A 16,945-nucleotide genomic window follows, 5' to 3' on the forward strand; every position below is an offset into this window, starting at 1 on the left:
TGGATACACTAAGTGCACTTCCCACTATAAGCAAACCTTTAAAATCTTAACTAATAATCTCTTATTCCCATCCCTTAGTTAAGGTTAGGGTAAGTGTTAGTTGGATAGTGCTATCCACCAGATAATTCTCTATCCAGTGGATGGTGCAATTAATTTCCCTAATGCTTCCCCCCTGAACAGTGATTTATCCGGTGGATTGTGCTATCCAACTTTTGAACAACCGGGGCCAGACTGTCTGTTGAAGGTAGCATAATTCATGTTTTGAACAATAAGGGCCAACAGCGTAGTAATGGCCAGCATAAACAAATGAGTTATCTGTTTTTCTTTGTTAAAAGGAAGGACATACTTGCAATCATGCCCCCTGTGGCACACTCGAGCACATTCTGTACAACAGCAAAGAGAACCAACTAGACCACAAGTGCGACATTCAAAAATATCCTGATTGATGTGTTCTGTTCCAGTCCAAGTAAAGGAGCAAGTGTCATTACAGCAGAGCATGTGTAGAGGAGATGCATCAGGATGGCTATCACTGGGATACAGCATGGACATCAAGATATTCCTATCTATTTGAGGACTAGTTCCTTGGGTAGTCGCAAGGCATTGGGCTGTGGCAAAGAGAGTGAGGCCAGCATTATAGGAACGACCACGAACTGCAGCCATAAATGGTGTACAACCATCTGCATCTCTGCAAACAACAACAACAACAACAACACACTTTAGTAAGAAACAGATATTTACAATCTGAATAGTCAAACAACAAGTCATGTGTCCTTAAAGTGAATAATACGACATGTCAGAGAATCATGAAGTGGATGAGACTTATTCTGTGTAAAACAAACCAAAATGCACCAAAAAGACTCTGCAGGTTCTCTGGGTCACAAACGATCTGGTTTTTCCCCATGCACAAGTGATCATACCAACACTCTTGGCAGTCTCAAACACCCATTAGATAAAAGTAATGACTCCTTACTTGGCTGTTAAAAGTTGGAGGAGATAAGGAGCCAGCACTGGGCTTTCACACAACAGGTTCAGACAGCTAAGAGCCTTGCTTTGTTGGGTTCGCTGTCCAGATGATTCTGATGTTTGCTGGCTGGACCCTGAAGCAGATGCTGCAGTACCCGTAATGGATGGTGCAGCTGCTGATGGTCCAGCAGCACCAGCTGAAGCTGAGGCAGCTGACAGAGAGCTGGTTTCTTCATCCTGTACATCTATTAAGTCAAAAAATGAGGATTTACATTTAGAGACTTCCACTTTCTGCAGCTTATGTCCATAGCAATATTTCAAACATTAAGATTTACTTGTTGTTTTCCTTTTTTTAAAATAAACGGTCTATTTTACTTTTATTTTTATAATAATAATCTTTTATTGATAACAAAGCTAACTATAACATCCTATTTACTTATGATTTCGCTTAAAAACACTATTAAGTCAAAGCACCATTTATTCCTTTTGATTAAAAAACACTTAATTTCGTTTAAAAACTATATTCTAGGGTAAACATTTTCTACTAAAAAAGGGAAATAAGATAAAGTTCTCAATTTCTTATCGAATATTAAATTTGTGGTTCCATTTTAATATCTAAAATAATACTAACCTTTTATTGATAACAAAACTAACTATTAAAAACTATTTACAATTAATTTCGTTGAAGAGGAAAAAATATATATATATATTCTTTCAAAGCAGTATTTACAAGTCATTTCATTTCATAAGCTCCTGTTCATTTCCATTAACAAAAATGCATTTCAATTGAAAAAAACTCGTTTCAATTAAAAACAATTAAAAACAATTCATTTGGATTGTTGTTTTCTTTGCTGTTTTCACAATTCCTTTTGATCGTTGTTTTCATTCATTCTTATTCGGCCAACCCTAACCCCAGGTTATTGGCAGTAATATAATAATGCAGAACTGTCGGATAAGTTCTTACTTTGCTAATTTTTGTCAGTAATGAGATAAAAAGGAGAGCAACACGTTTTAAACAGCTTAAATATGGCACTTTCAAAAAACGATTGCACGAGACTCTTATGCAGATCCTTAAGGACCAAGACAAATAACTTGCACCCCTCACCATTCTACAACAACTGACATTCTCTTAGTATTTTATTTTGCTTGTTAAACATGCATACTTAATTTTTGCCCGTTTTCGTGTCGTTGATTGTGCTCTATTGTCTTACCTAATTAATCTTCTTCACCTTTTTTTCTTTACATTTTATTTTACGAATCTACCTAATTATTATTATTTTTTATTTTATTTTACTTTTACACAACCTGCCTCAAATAGCCTTTGCTACTTGCGGGTGGTGTTTTACTTTATTTTGTAACAAGGACTTTGAAATAAAATAAAGTTGTTGTTGTTGTTGTAGCAGGGTGAATTCTAACTACACAGCAGCAGCAGCCGTACCCGCATCAGGAGGCCAGTGCAAGGTGGGTATAGGAGCATCCTCCTCAACATCAAGTCCGGCCAGTGAAGATGATGCAGACCTTGCAGCAGTTACTGCTCGCTGCATCATCTCCCGAACACCCAATCTGGATGCTGAGCCACCATTACTTGCTGCTACCCCACCACTACTGCGTCCATTGCCGCTGGAAATGCTTATAGAGCCAGCAGTACTGCTATTACCTGAAGTCGTAGTACCACCATCTGAAAGTAAAAGAACAACAATGGAACATTAGTTTCCCTATTTAATGCAGCTCTATAACCAATAGCCACTTGTAACCACCTCCCTCAGCCTCCACCCAAACACCATTTGAGAAAGATTTTTAGGTCCTGTAACTATTTCTTTCTGGGAATCTGGAACTGCTGAGTACCTAATGTAGGCATAACAGACAAAAGTTTATAGACTGGATATAAAAAATCAGCCTGCAAATTGCACTTGCATTAAGGCTAAGAAGAGAATACAAACTGTGACTTTTTTTACTAGACATATAGTGAAGACTGCAACCTAAATTCTAAAGTAAACAATATGAGTGCAGACTAGAAGCTGCAACTGACTAGTATACAAGTGCAGACTGCAAACAGCAGATGAAGTACATTACAAAATTTATCCAGAGTGCAAGTTATCGTCCAGAATTTTCAAAAACACCTGAACTCTGAAGTTCAAAGGTCACCCCTTTCCCTCTGAATTGCATTTTACGCTTCCATCAATCATAATTATGGTCACTAGCAACGAACCTTGAAACACAAAAACACAAAAAATGGATTGAAACCCACCAATCACAAACAATGACCTTTTGAACCCACTCAAGTAAATTGTTGTTCCTAAGAGGTCTGCTAAGATGATTGACGGCAACCAAAAACACAAACCTCAGTTAGCTTTTACACTTAAAAATTTGTGTGTCTTTGAAAATTGCAGTAAGTGCAAACTGAGACCAATTGTTAACTACAGAATGCCAGACGTTCAGCCTAGTAAAATGCCTTGGTGTGGATTCACACAACTAAGTTATGTACAGAAATGCACTCAAAGATTCATGCCCTTTGACTCATGACCTGAACACAAGCAATTCTGTCAAACACGGAATGATATGGAAATAATTGTGCGTAATATGAAGAGGCCAAGGTCTAGGATATGTGCATTTCTGGATACAAGTGAAAATGTCTTACAAAACCCTGTGGCTTCTTAAAGGGCTATGTTAGTTAAGCAATAGAAAATGTTTTCTGTGTTTGCATAGCCTGATATAAACATGAGAGGAGTTCGGAGAATTTGAGACAGTTATGCAAACCCGAGACAAAGTCAAGGGTTCCATTTATTTGTTTGTTTGCCAAAAAATTATATCGCATAACAGGCTATGCAAACACAGGAAAAAAAGTTTTCTATTGCTTTTATAAAATAATTTTCCCAAGAAAAAATGCACACTTATGGCACTGATAAAAAGAGAAATTCTTACCAGTTGCAAAGTCTTGTCCACAAAGTCTTGCACATGTAATAAATTCTTGTTTTGCAAAAAAATGCTTTCCAAAATACGGATTTTTCTTGCTTAAAAAGTCAGTCTTTGCAACAATTTGCCACGTTTAAGCCGATGAAGGGATGGGTGAATAAAGTAAACTTGTCGAGTTTTGAACTTGAAAACTTTTTTCAAATTTGTGCTTGCATGATTAGCGCACGAAAAGCAAACCATGTTCATGCGACAACCATGTTTACTTACTCTCATGCAAACACTCCTCTCGGCCAATCAGAGCATGTGTACTATCTTAGTTCTTTTATAAGTGATAATAATTATCAATATTTATTACTTTACTGTGCATTGTCATTAAATATCAATTCCTGCATTACACAACGAAAATCTAGTTTACAGATTAATTTTATCAATCAATAAATCAAGGAAAACACTTTGAACATTGTTCCTTGTACTAACTTACTCTACAACAACTCACATATTCTTACCATTTGAACGGACTGCAGCGGCTGCTGCTGCTACAGCTGCAGCAAGAGCATCCACAGCACCTTTGATGGACTCCAGTTTATTACCAAGTGCCACACCACTGGAGGAAGAACCTGTGTTCTCACCAGCCTCATGAGCAGACACAGGCAAACTCCTTGACACACATGCATGAACAATGTTCCTGTTACCATCACATCTTTCAAGCAACGCTGCTTCTAGGATGCTCCGTTTATTTTCTGTTAAGGTAAATGCCAATCAAGTAGACAAGCATTATTGACAGTAATGTTGTATTACATTTGTTTAAAATAAGGAATAATCATTATAAAAAAGAATGAAAGGGTTATGATTAAACTTGTGTTGACTCTGCATTGCTAAATTGTACCCCAGAGTAAAATAAAACACAAGAATTTCATTTGGATGGCTTATTACGGGTCATGGGCCATTCCTGTACATCAGAATGTTTTACCATGATCTCCCTCCACTGAGTCCAGAAAGAGTTTAATAGCATCATAGTCAGTCCTGAGAACATGAGACATCAGCTGCTGTGTCTGTATAGAAGAAAATAACATTGAATAATAATGAAGAAAAAAGCCAAATCTATTTGCCAAAAGCTACAAAGTATTTCACCACATTTTTTTTTCTACCAATAAATTAATACTATTATTTCTATCAAGGATCCCCTACGCATTAATAACAAACACGACATACAACTAAAATAAAATTACTTCAAAACAGAAAAATAACTCTCAAAACAGCACCAAGGAAGAAAGCACAAGTAAAATGAAGTCATTCACTCCCATCATCTTGTGAACCCATAATAATATTGGTTTAACCCATTCGCTCATAGAGATTTTGCCGAAAAACGCGTTTTGAAGCTAGTCGAGTGGTTTTCTGGTCACTGTCGTGCTATAAAGAGCTAAAACTTACCACAAACTGGTTTACAGGTCGAACACTTCGCGGTCTTCCGATCCAGATGCAAAATATCAGCTTGCGAAGTTCGGGCATGCGCAGAAAGCAAAATTTCGAGATAGTTTTTGGGTTTAAAAGTGACACAGCAGTCTTGACTTTTACTTTTCGCTTTCTCTCCTCCCTTCTTTTTTTGCTTTTCTTGCCTCATTTTTTTTTTCTCTTGCTGGGCATTTAGTAGGCTTGATTTTGGTGGGAAGAGTTTTTAGGAAAGCTTTTAGGATCTTAGGATTAGGCGAAAGGAAAGGTAGGTGGGTAATGGGACAAGATTTTCATGGAGATTTTCAGGTCAATGTCACGTGGTTTTTTGCTTGTTTCTCCGGTGTCCTTGACTGAATTGTGCTCATTCTGGTATGGTTTGAAAGATCTCTTCACTCTGCACAAGTTAGTGAAGAAAGTTGTCCTTGACCGTTAAAACTGATGACGTCACAATGGGTAGAAAGGACCTGGATCCGCACGGGCGGTTACGGGCGGTTCAGGGGCGAATGGGTTAAGGAAGGCTTAACTACAGCTATTAAGGTAAAATGTTAAAACACATTGTACATAATAACTAAGCATTACTTACTTCCACTGCAAGAACAACCACAAGCGCTCTACTTTTACATTCTGTTCCTGGCCTCAAGGAGGTGACTCCTACACCAAGGCTTTGTAATGGAGCAAGATCCTGGTAAGAAATTATGAATTATCAAGGCTGTGCTCTAAGGAGAATTGATAGCAGCCCACTGCTCTGAACCTGTTAAATCTAGGGTGCCCAGCATATGATTTGTCTGAAAAAACTAAGATTTTCTAGTTGCCCGAGGGCAAAAGTTAGGCGCCAGGGGCCATCGGGCTCTGCTACAGCACAGTCATGAATTAGCATAGATTATTAACAAACAAGGGCACACACGGGTAAAAGTAATAGTATTACGACATTTAGCCTCTGTCATTATCAGCAAAATTCCTACTTTCATATAGTCCACTTTGGATAAAAGTTAACATAAAAAATTGCCCTGTGAGCAGAGGTTTCTTTCTGGCATGATTATAAGCACGTAAAAAATTGTTCTTGCATCGTCATTCATGTAGGTTAAAAGCCAACCTGTGCAAATGACAGTGTTGTGAACGACTCTACATATGCTTTTACATTTGCTGAAGAGAAAACTCTGATTGTGGGGTACATATTAAAATCTTGACATCAATATTTGCAACATGAAAGTAACCAAATCAATAGCAAAAATTAGTTGACTTACCATCCACGTTGGGTCTTTAACAGTACCAACAGGATTCTTTGACAAAGGAAACAGTGCTCCATTGATGTCAGTCATCATAATCAATGAGTCCTGGCAAATATAATGGAACAATAATGACTGCACTTCCCAAGTCACTTAATGTTCATAGTCTCTGAAAACTATTCCTTGCATTGTCTTAAGAACGAGAAAATGGTCATAAGATGTGTTCTGTTTTACATGTAAGACAAACAGGTCTTAAGTGGTGCTTCAGACTGAAAATGGACAAGGCTGAATTATTAATGCTTAATTAATATTCTTTAATGCTGACTAAGGGAAGACCATAACCACGACCTGGTACTAGACAAAAGAGGTGTAACTGAGCAGAGATGTCCTTAGAAATGGTACAAAATTGTAAGGGTTAGTGCCAATGTAGCTGGATTCTCAGCATTTGTTTTCTACAATTTCTTTCTTTAACTACATTTGTTTACGATGATGTAATATTAGTTTGGCCTCTATCAATTAAGCATAGTCTTTTGAGAAGCTCTTGTTACTTTGTTTATGTACTTAATTGTGTAGCTTACATCTCCAGTTGGATAAAGCTTGATATCAGCTCTGCCTCCTGGCTGGCTGAGAAAGGCAGCACAGTCTTTTGGCATTGTTCCTCCAGGTTCTGGCTTGGAGGAGGCTAAACTATAAAGGGCATAACGAACACCTGATGATGTCTTCAGTACTACATGAACTCCTGTAAGACAGAAGAGATAATAGATCCTTTAGACTAACTTGGAAAATAACCAGCTCACTATCCTTAATGGATCATAGAAAAGACACCATAAAAAATGTTCAAAACTAAAGGAATAATTATATAAATTGATGAAGAAATAACATAACAAAGAAAAACACATAGGGTGCTTGCCATTTTGCCAAACAGATGGGTAAGAAACTTGTGAAACTAACCAAGAGAAAAAAGAACCACAAAGTTTTCAACTGGATTAAAACGTTCCATTTATGCTTAGCCCCAAATTTTGACTTCTTCTCTGCAAAGTGGTGCTGGAAATGATGTTTTTTTTTTTTTTAATTGAATGTTATAAGTTTCAGTTGAACCAGACAATGCAGACTGAAGTGTATTATTCATTTCTTGACTGAAATTTCCCAAAACCTTTGGTATAACGGAAAGCATGCAGGCCTTGCATCCCCAACTCAAACTCAAGGGGTTTCAGCAGTTCAGACTCAGAGTGTAATCATCGTACCTTTACAATTGACAGTAACAGCTATAGGCCTGGTCCCTTGTGGAACAGACAAAAGCTTTGGTGTACGTTGAATACAGTCAGGAATCTTGTTGGCAGCAGATGACTTCACCAGCTACAAAGAAAAACAAAATTGCTTACCGGAAACCATAACCAGCAAAGAAAATCATCACCAACACCTTTTTTTGTATTCCGAGCTTCCAAATCGTAAACAGATTCTACATGTGACCAGTTGTATCCCCTACAAAGGAGACTGACCTGCAGTTCATCCTTTCGCAGAAGGCGTACATCTTGCAGAAGAGATGTGGCCTCTTCATTGCTTACAGCTTCTTTGGTGTGAATTGCTCCCTGGAGACTGCTATCTTTGGGTGGAAATTTCACAGCAGCATAAGGTCCATCCACCTAGAAATACAAAGGAAGAGTGCATACTGCATGAACATTTGTCAAGAGGAGGGGAAGATCATGCGCCACTTTTACTATCTAAAGCCTAGTTTACAGTACTCTTACAGTGTTGGCATTTTGTCCCTTAAAATCAATTTGTGTTACAGTGTCCACAAATGGAAATATTCAGCACATAATAATATTGCTCACATTGAACTTTAGGGGTACTGTGCAAGGAAAGCCGATGCAGATGCTAGGCCGAAATGCTTGATAGTTTTCATGTAAGGGTGTTGTGCACAATAACGCAATTTGTGAACCAGGCTCAAGTTGAACTTGCCTCTAAAATCTTCTCTTTACAGCTTTAAAAATTACTCACTTTAAGTACTTTTCCTACTGGTATGTTTCGTTTATCTTCCACAAAAATAACATCCTTAAGATCCCAATCTTGAATTGATTTATCCTCTGAGGAGTCTAGAGATGGATCCTTTTTACGCTCTGAAAGAGAGGTAATTTAGTTATTTCTTTTGAAGAATATAACATTTTAGTCGGTCCGTAATTTGGACAACGGCCAGTAATTATTTAGAAGTTTAAGTAGTGATGTATATAAAAAGGAACTTACTGAGTCCGAGAGAGCCAGGAACATCAGCTTCTTGTTCCTCAATAACTGCAGGTGTATTACAGGGAGGTTTCTCATTTCCTAGTGGCAGCACTTTAAACCGACACTTTTCATCCAAGTTCCATGCTGACTCCAATAACTGGCCCATACGAGGGATACCAGATGAAATGTTAAACCCAATAGAACCAGGATGGTACAAAGGACAGCTACGCAAGCATACCTATCCATAAAAAAAAAACAATAGAACAAAATTATTTACTAACAATAATTGCTTTTTTTCCATTTGAAATGATGTTACCATGGTGAAATACTGTACAAGGGTGTTAATAATAACATTTGTTGACTTGTTTATATTTGAACCAACACCACACTGAGAAGCATGTTTCATAATATGCCAATCTTGAATCTAACCATTATCGACCAATCTAATATTTGAACTAAAAGAAAGTTTTAATTGGGGAAGCTCAAGCTAACAAGCATGGAGAAGGTAAAATTTCTTACATAAATTAGTTAGTAACAATATGATTGACTTTAAAGGCTCACTAATGTTACTTTGTTTATTTGTTTGCTTTTTAACTGGAAGTCAAAACCTAAAATCTTTCATACATTTTCATTTTGGAGTTTTTTTTTTTCAAGTTTACTCCCAAAATATACCATTTCGTTACAAACCTGAACACCTCGAACTATGCAGCTGGTGAACGTGGTTCGGTTTCTTCTTGCTCTTGCTCTAGCTTTCTCCAGAAGTTTCTTTCTTTGCTCATATGGAAGGACACCCCTGTAGAAATACATGAATCAAATTCGATGAGCCCATTTTTATCTTCTTTAATTATTAGCAAGGAAAAACCACTTACCACCAGTAAAGTGCCCCGGAGAACATCTGTGCACAAGTGTAAAGGGAACAGGTGTGAACAGCTACAACTTTGTCTCCAGAAAATTCTGCAAATCCTTGGATGGGATGTTCCAGTTTGCCAGCAATTGAGCAAAGAGTTTCATCCACCCACGTGGCAACCTAAAGAAAAAGCTTCATTTGAGCCTTCTTTGATCTCAAGCACTTCTCCACTTTTTAGAAACTCAGGGATGTACCTAAGGGCTGGCTACTGGTTGATTTAAGCAGCTGAAACAGATTATATCATAGCCTGCAAAAGGCAGGCGTTTTTCCTCGATCCTCACCGCTGAGGGATGTTTCGCGAGGAGGAACGTCTCTGATTCAGCAACAGAAATTCCATAGCAAAATCTGTCCCGAATCCGCTCAGAGGCACTAATTAGTTGACAGAGTAGTTTCATAGTTTTAGCTATTGTTTATGAATGACAGACAAAAGACAAAAGGCCGCAAAGGTCAAATGTAAACGCAATGAATCTAACAAAACAGTCAATAATATATTTGTGGAATACGATCTTCACTAGAAGAAGCATTTGAGTTTTCCTGGAGCTCATTTGAAGATAAACACAACACTTTACCAAAATTGACCTGCAAATTTGCATTTGGAACCCCATGACTACCGGATTTATTATGTAAACACTGATTTATGTCATCAGAATGGAATTTCTGTCACTGAGTCGCAGACGTTCCTCCTGGAAAAACGTCACTCAGCGGTGAAGATCAAGGAGAAATGTCTGCCGTTCACAGGCTAGTTATGTCACTGGTTTCAATTTTACCACAACAAAGATGTGGGGTAATTTCAAAGGTGCAATTGAGTGTTAAGAGGGCTAGATTTCAGTATGCCTGCCTAACTTTTCTCACAGAGATCGCTGGATAACGTTACAAATATTAAAACTCAATACCTTGCCAGATTCTGTAAGGACTGATGCTCTTATGGATGAGGCTGATACTGATACTACCTTCTCATCTACAAGTCCAAGTGCTTTGGCCCTGGGATGATATGCTCTGTCTTGTTCTTGATATGGCAGAGGATCATCCCATTTCCACTGATATAGTTTACCATCAGCCCCAACACAGATCAGCTCTGAGTACATGGCAGCAATATGAAGAAACTGTGGAAAGTTGCCATCCTGCCAAAAATAGATTTAATAATATTTATCAGAATATTTAGAACCCATACAACTGTTAGTAATGGTACATGTAGGATGCTGTTAATTTCAGGCACTGCTTTTGTGGTTACAAGTAATATTTGGTCTTAAACAAGGTAATAATATCAACTATTCAAGTGATGTTTCCCATTTTGTTCAGGGATCACTCTAAAGTGAAAATGAGCTAGTGATATAACGCGTGATCAGTTTAACTGTATGTTTCTAAGACCTAAGTATGAGAGATGAAAGTTTCAATCAAATGATTCACAGACAAGTTATCCAAACAATGAACACAAAATAATGGTGTAGACTTCAAAACCAAAGTGTTATAATAATTATGATAAGTGATGATGTTCAAACCATTTACTACCAACACTTACAGGTGAAACACACCACAATACTGCCTGACTAAACTGTATGTATATTCCCCTTAAGTCACTTACATTGCTGTTAGAGAAATGACATGGCAGAAGAGGACATTACATGTACCTACCAAATCTGGCTGCCACCACTGTAGAAGATCTGTAACACTCACAGGATCTGCAGAGAAACTTTTAGAAGGAAGTTTATCTTGTAATGATTGCTTGGAAGCACTGCTTGAAGACCCACAGTCTAAACTCCCTGCATGTATGCTTCCCAACCATCGATCCCTCTCTCGTCTCAGGGCCTCTCTTTCCCTAGTCCTCTCACGATCACGCTCCACTTCCCTCTCAACAGCAGTTCTTGATGCTCGAGCACTGCTGTTAGCACGCCTGTGAATTGCACCATACTGTGAACTATAGAACATATCCTCAGAAAATATTGCCTCAGGATCCACAACAAATGATGGGTCATCCACGTGCACGCCTGCATCCAGCAGGGACATCAGATCATCTATAACAACACACATGAGGCATTATACTTAATGATGTAAAGAATTGTTAATTAAATCAATGTGAAACTGCTGCAGGCGACTCACCTCCAGGCAAATACTCTGGGTTGTCATCATCATCCCCATCATCTTCATCTCGACTAAGAAGATTGTTGACTGCCAAATTTACATCTAGATTCTTTGAAATCAAAATATCCAAAACTGATGAGTAACATCATATTTATTTTAATACCTAATACAGCACTAAGAAAAGAGGCTAATAGTTTGGTTTGGCCTAGTCTATATGTGTTATAAATACTAGGATTGTTTTAACATGTATGGACAATGCTGTGGACAGGATCTTAATTTAAAATATATATTCTTTTTTCGGCTATTTTGAGCTTTCCTACACTGCAGATTCTCAGCAGCTGATAATCATTTTATAAAATATTTAAGCACAGTGGTGTGTTTCATTACACAATAAAAGTGATCAATATGGTTCACAAAATAAAGATGTACTCTACTTTGCTTAACTCAACATTAAATTCAATAAAGCACTAAATAATAAAAAAACACCAAGTAATAAACGGTGTATAATAAATTTTGCAAGATTTATTGGTAAAATGATAGTATTTAGAAACCCACAGTTCTCTGGAGTTCTCTAATAATAGCAGCTCTTGATTTGCCTTGAAGAACAACTTGAGCCTTTAAAAATAAAACAAAATAATGGAAGGTCAATACAGCAAAATGTACTGACCACCTTTATACAAAGCAAAAGAAAAAAGATTTCAGAACATGATTAAAAAACACTCACTTGATTGACAAGTTCCTCAGGAACAGCCGTTGCAGGTACAACGCGGGAGCCTATAGCCCATCCTGATGTGCCACCTCTTGCACCCCTTCTAACAACACGCCCACGTCCACGAACTGGAGTACGAGCTGAAGTTCGCAATGACATGGCTGATGGAGCAGATCCCCAACGGCTAAAATCGAAAAAAGAAAATATTTCTCCATACTCTGTAATGTTGCATTTTCCTGATACATCAACTTTGTGACAGTAGAAGGTATTAAGTATTTGGCAGGGGATTCTTCTGCTAATTAGAACTAAAAGGAAGTTGGAAATACATCTTCTCGTAACACCTCTCACATTATTTAATCAGGTTTACACTGTACATGCAACAGAGATCCTGCGAACTGGTTAGGGTATCTAATAGGTGATTTTTGATTACCACAACTTGCAACTGCCATATGCGACAACAACACAAAAGAGTTGAAAGACATTTTATCAAAATTACGCCACAGTATATCCACATTTATTTAACCCTACGTATAATAATAATTTATGCAGGGTTAAAAGGGTACTTTTTGCTCTGTTTTAAAAGTTACATCAGATTGACAACAGCTTTTGGTATATTAAATAAGGCCATGTTATTTTTGCCTGGGCCACTAAGAATTCAAGCAAACTGTCCTTACTGGTCACCAGGCGCTCTTAGGAGTAAATTTTCAGCTCTGGGCTACCTTAACAATATACATTGTATTGCAAAAAGTCTACAACCAACTGTCGCTTGATAGTGAAAATTTGTCCCTTTCTTTCATTTTGAAGACATTAATGTTGGTAATACCTAATGACTGGGTGCCCTGTTAAGCCACTTAGGGTCTCTCCGCTGTTTGAAAGAACCCATGAGCTTTCACCTTGGCCACGTGATCCTCCACCCACTAGTAAACAAAATGAAAGGAAATCATTTAACACAATTTTCTATACTCTTGTCATTACCTTTTACACTCCAGAAAATTTTATAAAATAACAACTGAAGCCAGCCTTCATTGCAACTGTCCTTTTATTGATTGTGTAAAATTACTATACATCCACAACTTAAAACCTACAGCATAATCAAACCACAACGTATACAAAGATTTGCTAATACTGTATATAAGTTATTAATAACCAACAATTTCTCACACACAACTGGAAGCCATGCCAAGCTGACCATGTAGCCCGACCTTTATTATATCAACACTAACCATTTAAAGATATTTCTTAAAAGACATACCAGAATGTAAAACCACATGAGATGCAGACCGGGCAGCAGTGTTAGTATTATCTTCTTCTCTACAATATTATGAAGACAAAAAAAATAATATATATTACTACGGGTCATTGGCAAATAAAAATTTTAATATGTTATTAATGCTTGTACTAACTGAGATGTCCCTCCCTGCAACAACTTTTAAAGTGCAGAATCCCTCAAATAAGTAACCTCAATCAACTGATGATGACCGAAGTAAAATAGCTTAATGCTGCCACTCCTGTGTTAACATAAATTGATTAATAAACCTATACTATATTTTTGGTGAATTAAAATGCGGAGAAAGAAAACACTCCATGTTGGTGTTAAAGTGGAACACTGCTCTGCTGTCCGTGACGTTCGACTTCCCCACGTGAAAAAGCATGACTAGAGGCCAACCTATTTCCCCAGCAGAGTGTACTGCATTGAGTCAGAGCCTTATTAAAATTATGCCTATACCATTCACTCTTGGTCAATTGAATTTCCCTCAAAGAGCATTACCCATTTTTAAATTAATTTAATATTTTAAACACTTACGGAGTAGATAAATCTCTTGATGATGATTCTAGCCTCTCTGGATGGAGAGTAAATGGTACTCGACATACTTGTCCATTCTACAAAATAATTACATCAAAAAGAGGAAAAAAACAATAATTCCTCTCCAACAGATCTACAGTGTATTGTACATGTAGATAACTAAATGTTAGACAACTTGCCTCCCAGACAATTCACCCCGGACTACTCAGACTAGCCCCCAAATTCTAGACAATTATTATCTATCCAGGGCAAATTGTCCTGATTCCAGATAACTTATAAACAATCCATGAAATCTATGTAACTATAAAAAAACTAATTCATCTTAATTAAAGTAGTATACTACATAGCCCTTGTTTTCTCAAGGTACCAAGAAATGGAAAAATCATTCATGATATCATCGAGCGTATATTTACATCCCGCTCCCTAATTTTCAATATGCAACTTTAGCAAATGAAGACTGTTTGTTACACTGTGCTGTGGTTTTGTTAGGGCTCATTTTACTATTTTGTTGAGCACAGCTCATACTGCATTGGACAAATCTGCAAACATTCATACCTCCAACAGAAAGGCCACGTGCCTGGGTCCTACAACACATTCCTTTATAACTTGATCTTTTAGCGCCTCAAGTACAGGAGAACTAAACAATAACAAAAACACAGCAATTGTAAGCTATTTGCTGAACCAGTAAACCAATAAAGGCTTGCTAGTTTAAGTGATACACATATTGGCAAAAAATATGTTAAGGCCAACACGTCTCAGCATCAATGAACTTCTCATTTAATGGTCCGTTATTGAGATTTTAAGGATAACAAGTTCTAAGCTCAAAGTTCATGCCTCGTTCATGTTTCACGACATCGTGTAAGTTTCACTCTATATCAAAAAGCCATGCACATGTGCGAAAGCTAACAGCACTTGAACGAAACCTCGGGTAAGTTCAAGTCTAGTGAAGGGCTGTATAAAACACAAATTACATTGACCGAGTTCAAAACCTTATTCCGTGATCGCTTGTAAGTGAAAGAAAAATATAAATGAATACAAATATAAGCCAGCTTCATTAATTTAATACACCTTCCCACTGGAGTTTGTCCAACAATTCGATTCAGAGAAAATCCTATTTTTCAACTTTACCTGAGGTAACCAGGCTTTTCTTTTAATTCTGAAACCTCCTTTAGCCTAAAAAAAAAGCAGAAAATGTGTTTTAGATAACATTTAATTCCGGTTTTGATTCTTTGCTTCGCAAAGTCCAACGCTTTGTTTGCGAAAAGAAGCGCACATTATCTAACCTTTCATGTAGTTCTTCTACTGTTCTTGGTAAAGGGTGGACCGCGATGTGAATGGTTGGCATGATGTCCTCAAAGAGAAAATGAAACGTCTAGAACATTTAGAAAGGTCTAGTTCTGTTTTCTCTTGCCGTCTGTGTTTCGATAGAGAAGAAATATAAATATGGCTGAAAAAGAGAACGATGAAGAGGGTTGGAAATTTACCGCCTCGGAAGATACTTCATGTAAAATTTCTCTTTTAGTATGTACCGCTGGTTTCATAGGACGCGGGCACTTTTATTATCCAACAACACCAGGAGCCCCGTATGGGCTCCTGACAACACTGGTTGAGGGACTTTGCCAGACTGCTTAAGGTGCAGTTAACAACTAATGAAGGGATGAGTAAGAAAGTGAGATAGACCACTAAACCGGGTACTATGTTCCCTACTCTTTTCGAAGAGGGTGTGGGTTCTTTAACGTCCCACAGATTTTTTATTACATGTGCAAGGGCTTGTGAGGCGGGGTCTACGGTTTATCGTCCTTATAACATTATAAGAACCCTTAAAAACTGAATGTAAAGAGAGTTCGCCACAGGAGCTCTATTCATTGTCACTGGAACACTGAGGAGCTCAACAAGGGTCTATAAGGGGATGGGGGTTGGGGCGTCCAAGACAGCCTCTGATCGAAATAGAATAAAGCGGCCTGCAGAAAGCAACCAAACATGTGAGTTTGGCCCTTCTTTATTTTTTTTTACCAAATGTAGCTAACAATTGCAGAACACCATCATAACGTCTGCCAGTGCACTTTCAAGAGTATAGTTAGCGATGGCCAGCATAAACTGAGAAAGCTTTTGCCACCTGCATTTTCCACACAATTCAACCCGGACCCGCGCACGTATAATCTCTCGAATTGTAAGACCAATAGGTTCGAGAAAAATAATAATAACGATTTATTGACAGTATTACATCCGTCATACTAAATAAAAACTAACTCCTTCCATAATGTTACTCAAAAATCACTCAAAACTATAAATGCTAAAAAAGAGCTATAACTATTTACATAAAGCACTTAAAAACTGTTAAAACCAAGAGAATAGGTTAAAACTGTAAAATCTAAAATACCATAAGTAAGAAACCTTATCAAGACAACTTATAAGGTTCAACTTAAGCGCATGCTGGCCCTACTCTTTAAAATTGTAAAACAATTATTTTTAAAAGTTTTTAAGTCTGGACACACCTTACATTTGCTGGTAGGGCAATGAATAAAGTCGCTACCTGGAAAGTACCCTTAACTAAAGAAATTTCTGCGGGAAGTGGATAAGTGTCATTAAAGTTAAGTTTGGATAGGACAAGGCTTTGAACAAGAGACTTCTTAGTCTTTTGTGGTGTCATATTCTTGATCTTTCTGAGAGTG

The 16,945-nt window shown here is 37.5% G+C and overlaps 2 protein-coding genes across 4 annotated transcripts in view; both read right to left on the reverse strand.

Annotated features, from left to right (window-relative positions):
- Positions 1 to 6,362, reverse strand: part of LOC140945685 (uncharacterized) — a 94,917-nt gene extending 88,555 nt beyond the window's left edge. Inside the window, exon 1 of the mRNA XM_073394717.1 lies at positions 6,356 to 6,362. Coding sequence (XP_073250818.1) covers positions 6,356 to 6,362 — 7 coding nt within the window. The remainder of the gene's footprint in view (positions 1 to 6,355) is intronic.
- LOC140945678 (E3 ubiquitin-protein ligase UBR5-like) overlaps positions 1 to 15,752 on the reverse strand; it is a 30,168-nt gene extending 14,416 nt beyond the window's left edge. For 2 of the 3 annotated variants that reach the window (XM_073394704.1, XM_073394703.1), the window contains exons 1-25: positions 15,557 to 15,752; positions 15,402 to 15,446; positions 14,829 to 14,910; positions 14,274 to 14,350; positions 13,722 to 13,780; positions 13,293 to 13,386; positions 12,485 to 12,653; positions 12,316 to 12,375; positions 11,779 to 11,869; positions 11,314 to 11,693; positions 10,575 to 10,802; positions 9,644 to 9,801; positions 9,462 to 9,567; positions 8,796 to 9,012; positions 8,553 to 8,671; positions 8,054 to 8,197; positions 7,799 to 7,910; positions 7,133 to 7,293; positions 6,573 to 6,662; positions 5,912 to 6,010; positions 4,847 to 4,928; positions 4,383 to 4,616; positions 2,402 to 2,641; positions 971 to 1,208; positions 347 to 685 (exon numbers count right to left, since the gene is read on the reverse strand). In XM_073394704.1, the coding sequence (XP_073250805.1) occupies positions 347 to 685; positions 971 to 1,208; positions 2,402 to 2,641; positions 4,383 to 4,616; positions 4,847 to 4,928; positions 5,912 to 6,010; positions 6,573 to 6,662; positions 7,133 to 7,293; positions 7,799 to 7,910; positions 8,054 to 8,197; positions 8,553 to 8,671; positions 8,796 to 9,012; positions 9,462 to 9,567; positions 9,644 to 9,801; positions 10,575 to 10,802; positions 11,314 to 11,693; positions 11,779 to 11,869; positions 12,316 to 12,375; positions 12,485 to 12,653; positions 13,293 to 13,386; positions 13,722 to 13,780; positions 14,274 to 14,350; positions 14,829 to 14,910; positions 15,402 to 15,446; positions 15,557 to 15,618 (3,686 nt within the window). In that variant the 5' untranslated portion in view covers positions 15,619 to 15,752. The remainder of the gene's footprint in view (positions 1 to 346; positions 686 to 970; positions 1,209 to 2,401; positions 2,642 to 4,382; positions 4,617 to 4,846; positions 4,929 to 5,911; positions 6,011 to 6,572; positions 6,663 to 7,132; positions 7,294 to 7,798; positions 7,911 to 8,053; positions 8,198 to 8,552; positions 8,672 to 8,795; positions 9,013 to 9,461; positions 9,568 to 9,643; positions 9,802 to 10,574; positions 10,803 to 11,313; positions 11,694 to 11,778; positions 11,870 to 12,315; positions 12,376 to 12,484; positions 12,654 to 13,292; positions 13,387 to 13,721; positions 13,781 to 14,273; positions 14,351 to 14,828; positions 14,911 to 15,401; positions 15,447 to 15,556) is intronic. The other variant, XM_073394705.1, reaches the window with a different exon arrangement.
- Between the last annotated feature and the right edge of the window lie 1,193 nt (positions 15,753 to 16,945).

The sequence above is a fragment of the Porites lutea genome, chromosome 8, assembly GCF_958299795.1.
Source record: "Porites lutea chromosome 8, jaPorLute2.1, whole genome shotgun sequence".
Taxonomy (NCBI): Eukaryota; Metazoa; Cnidaria; class Anthozoa; order Scleractinia; family Poritidae; genus Porites; species Porites lutea.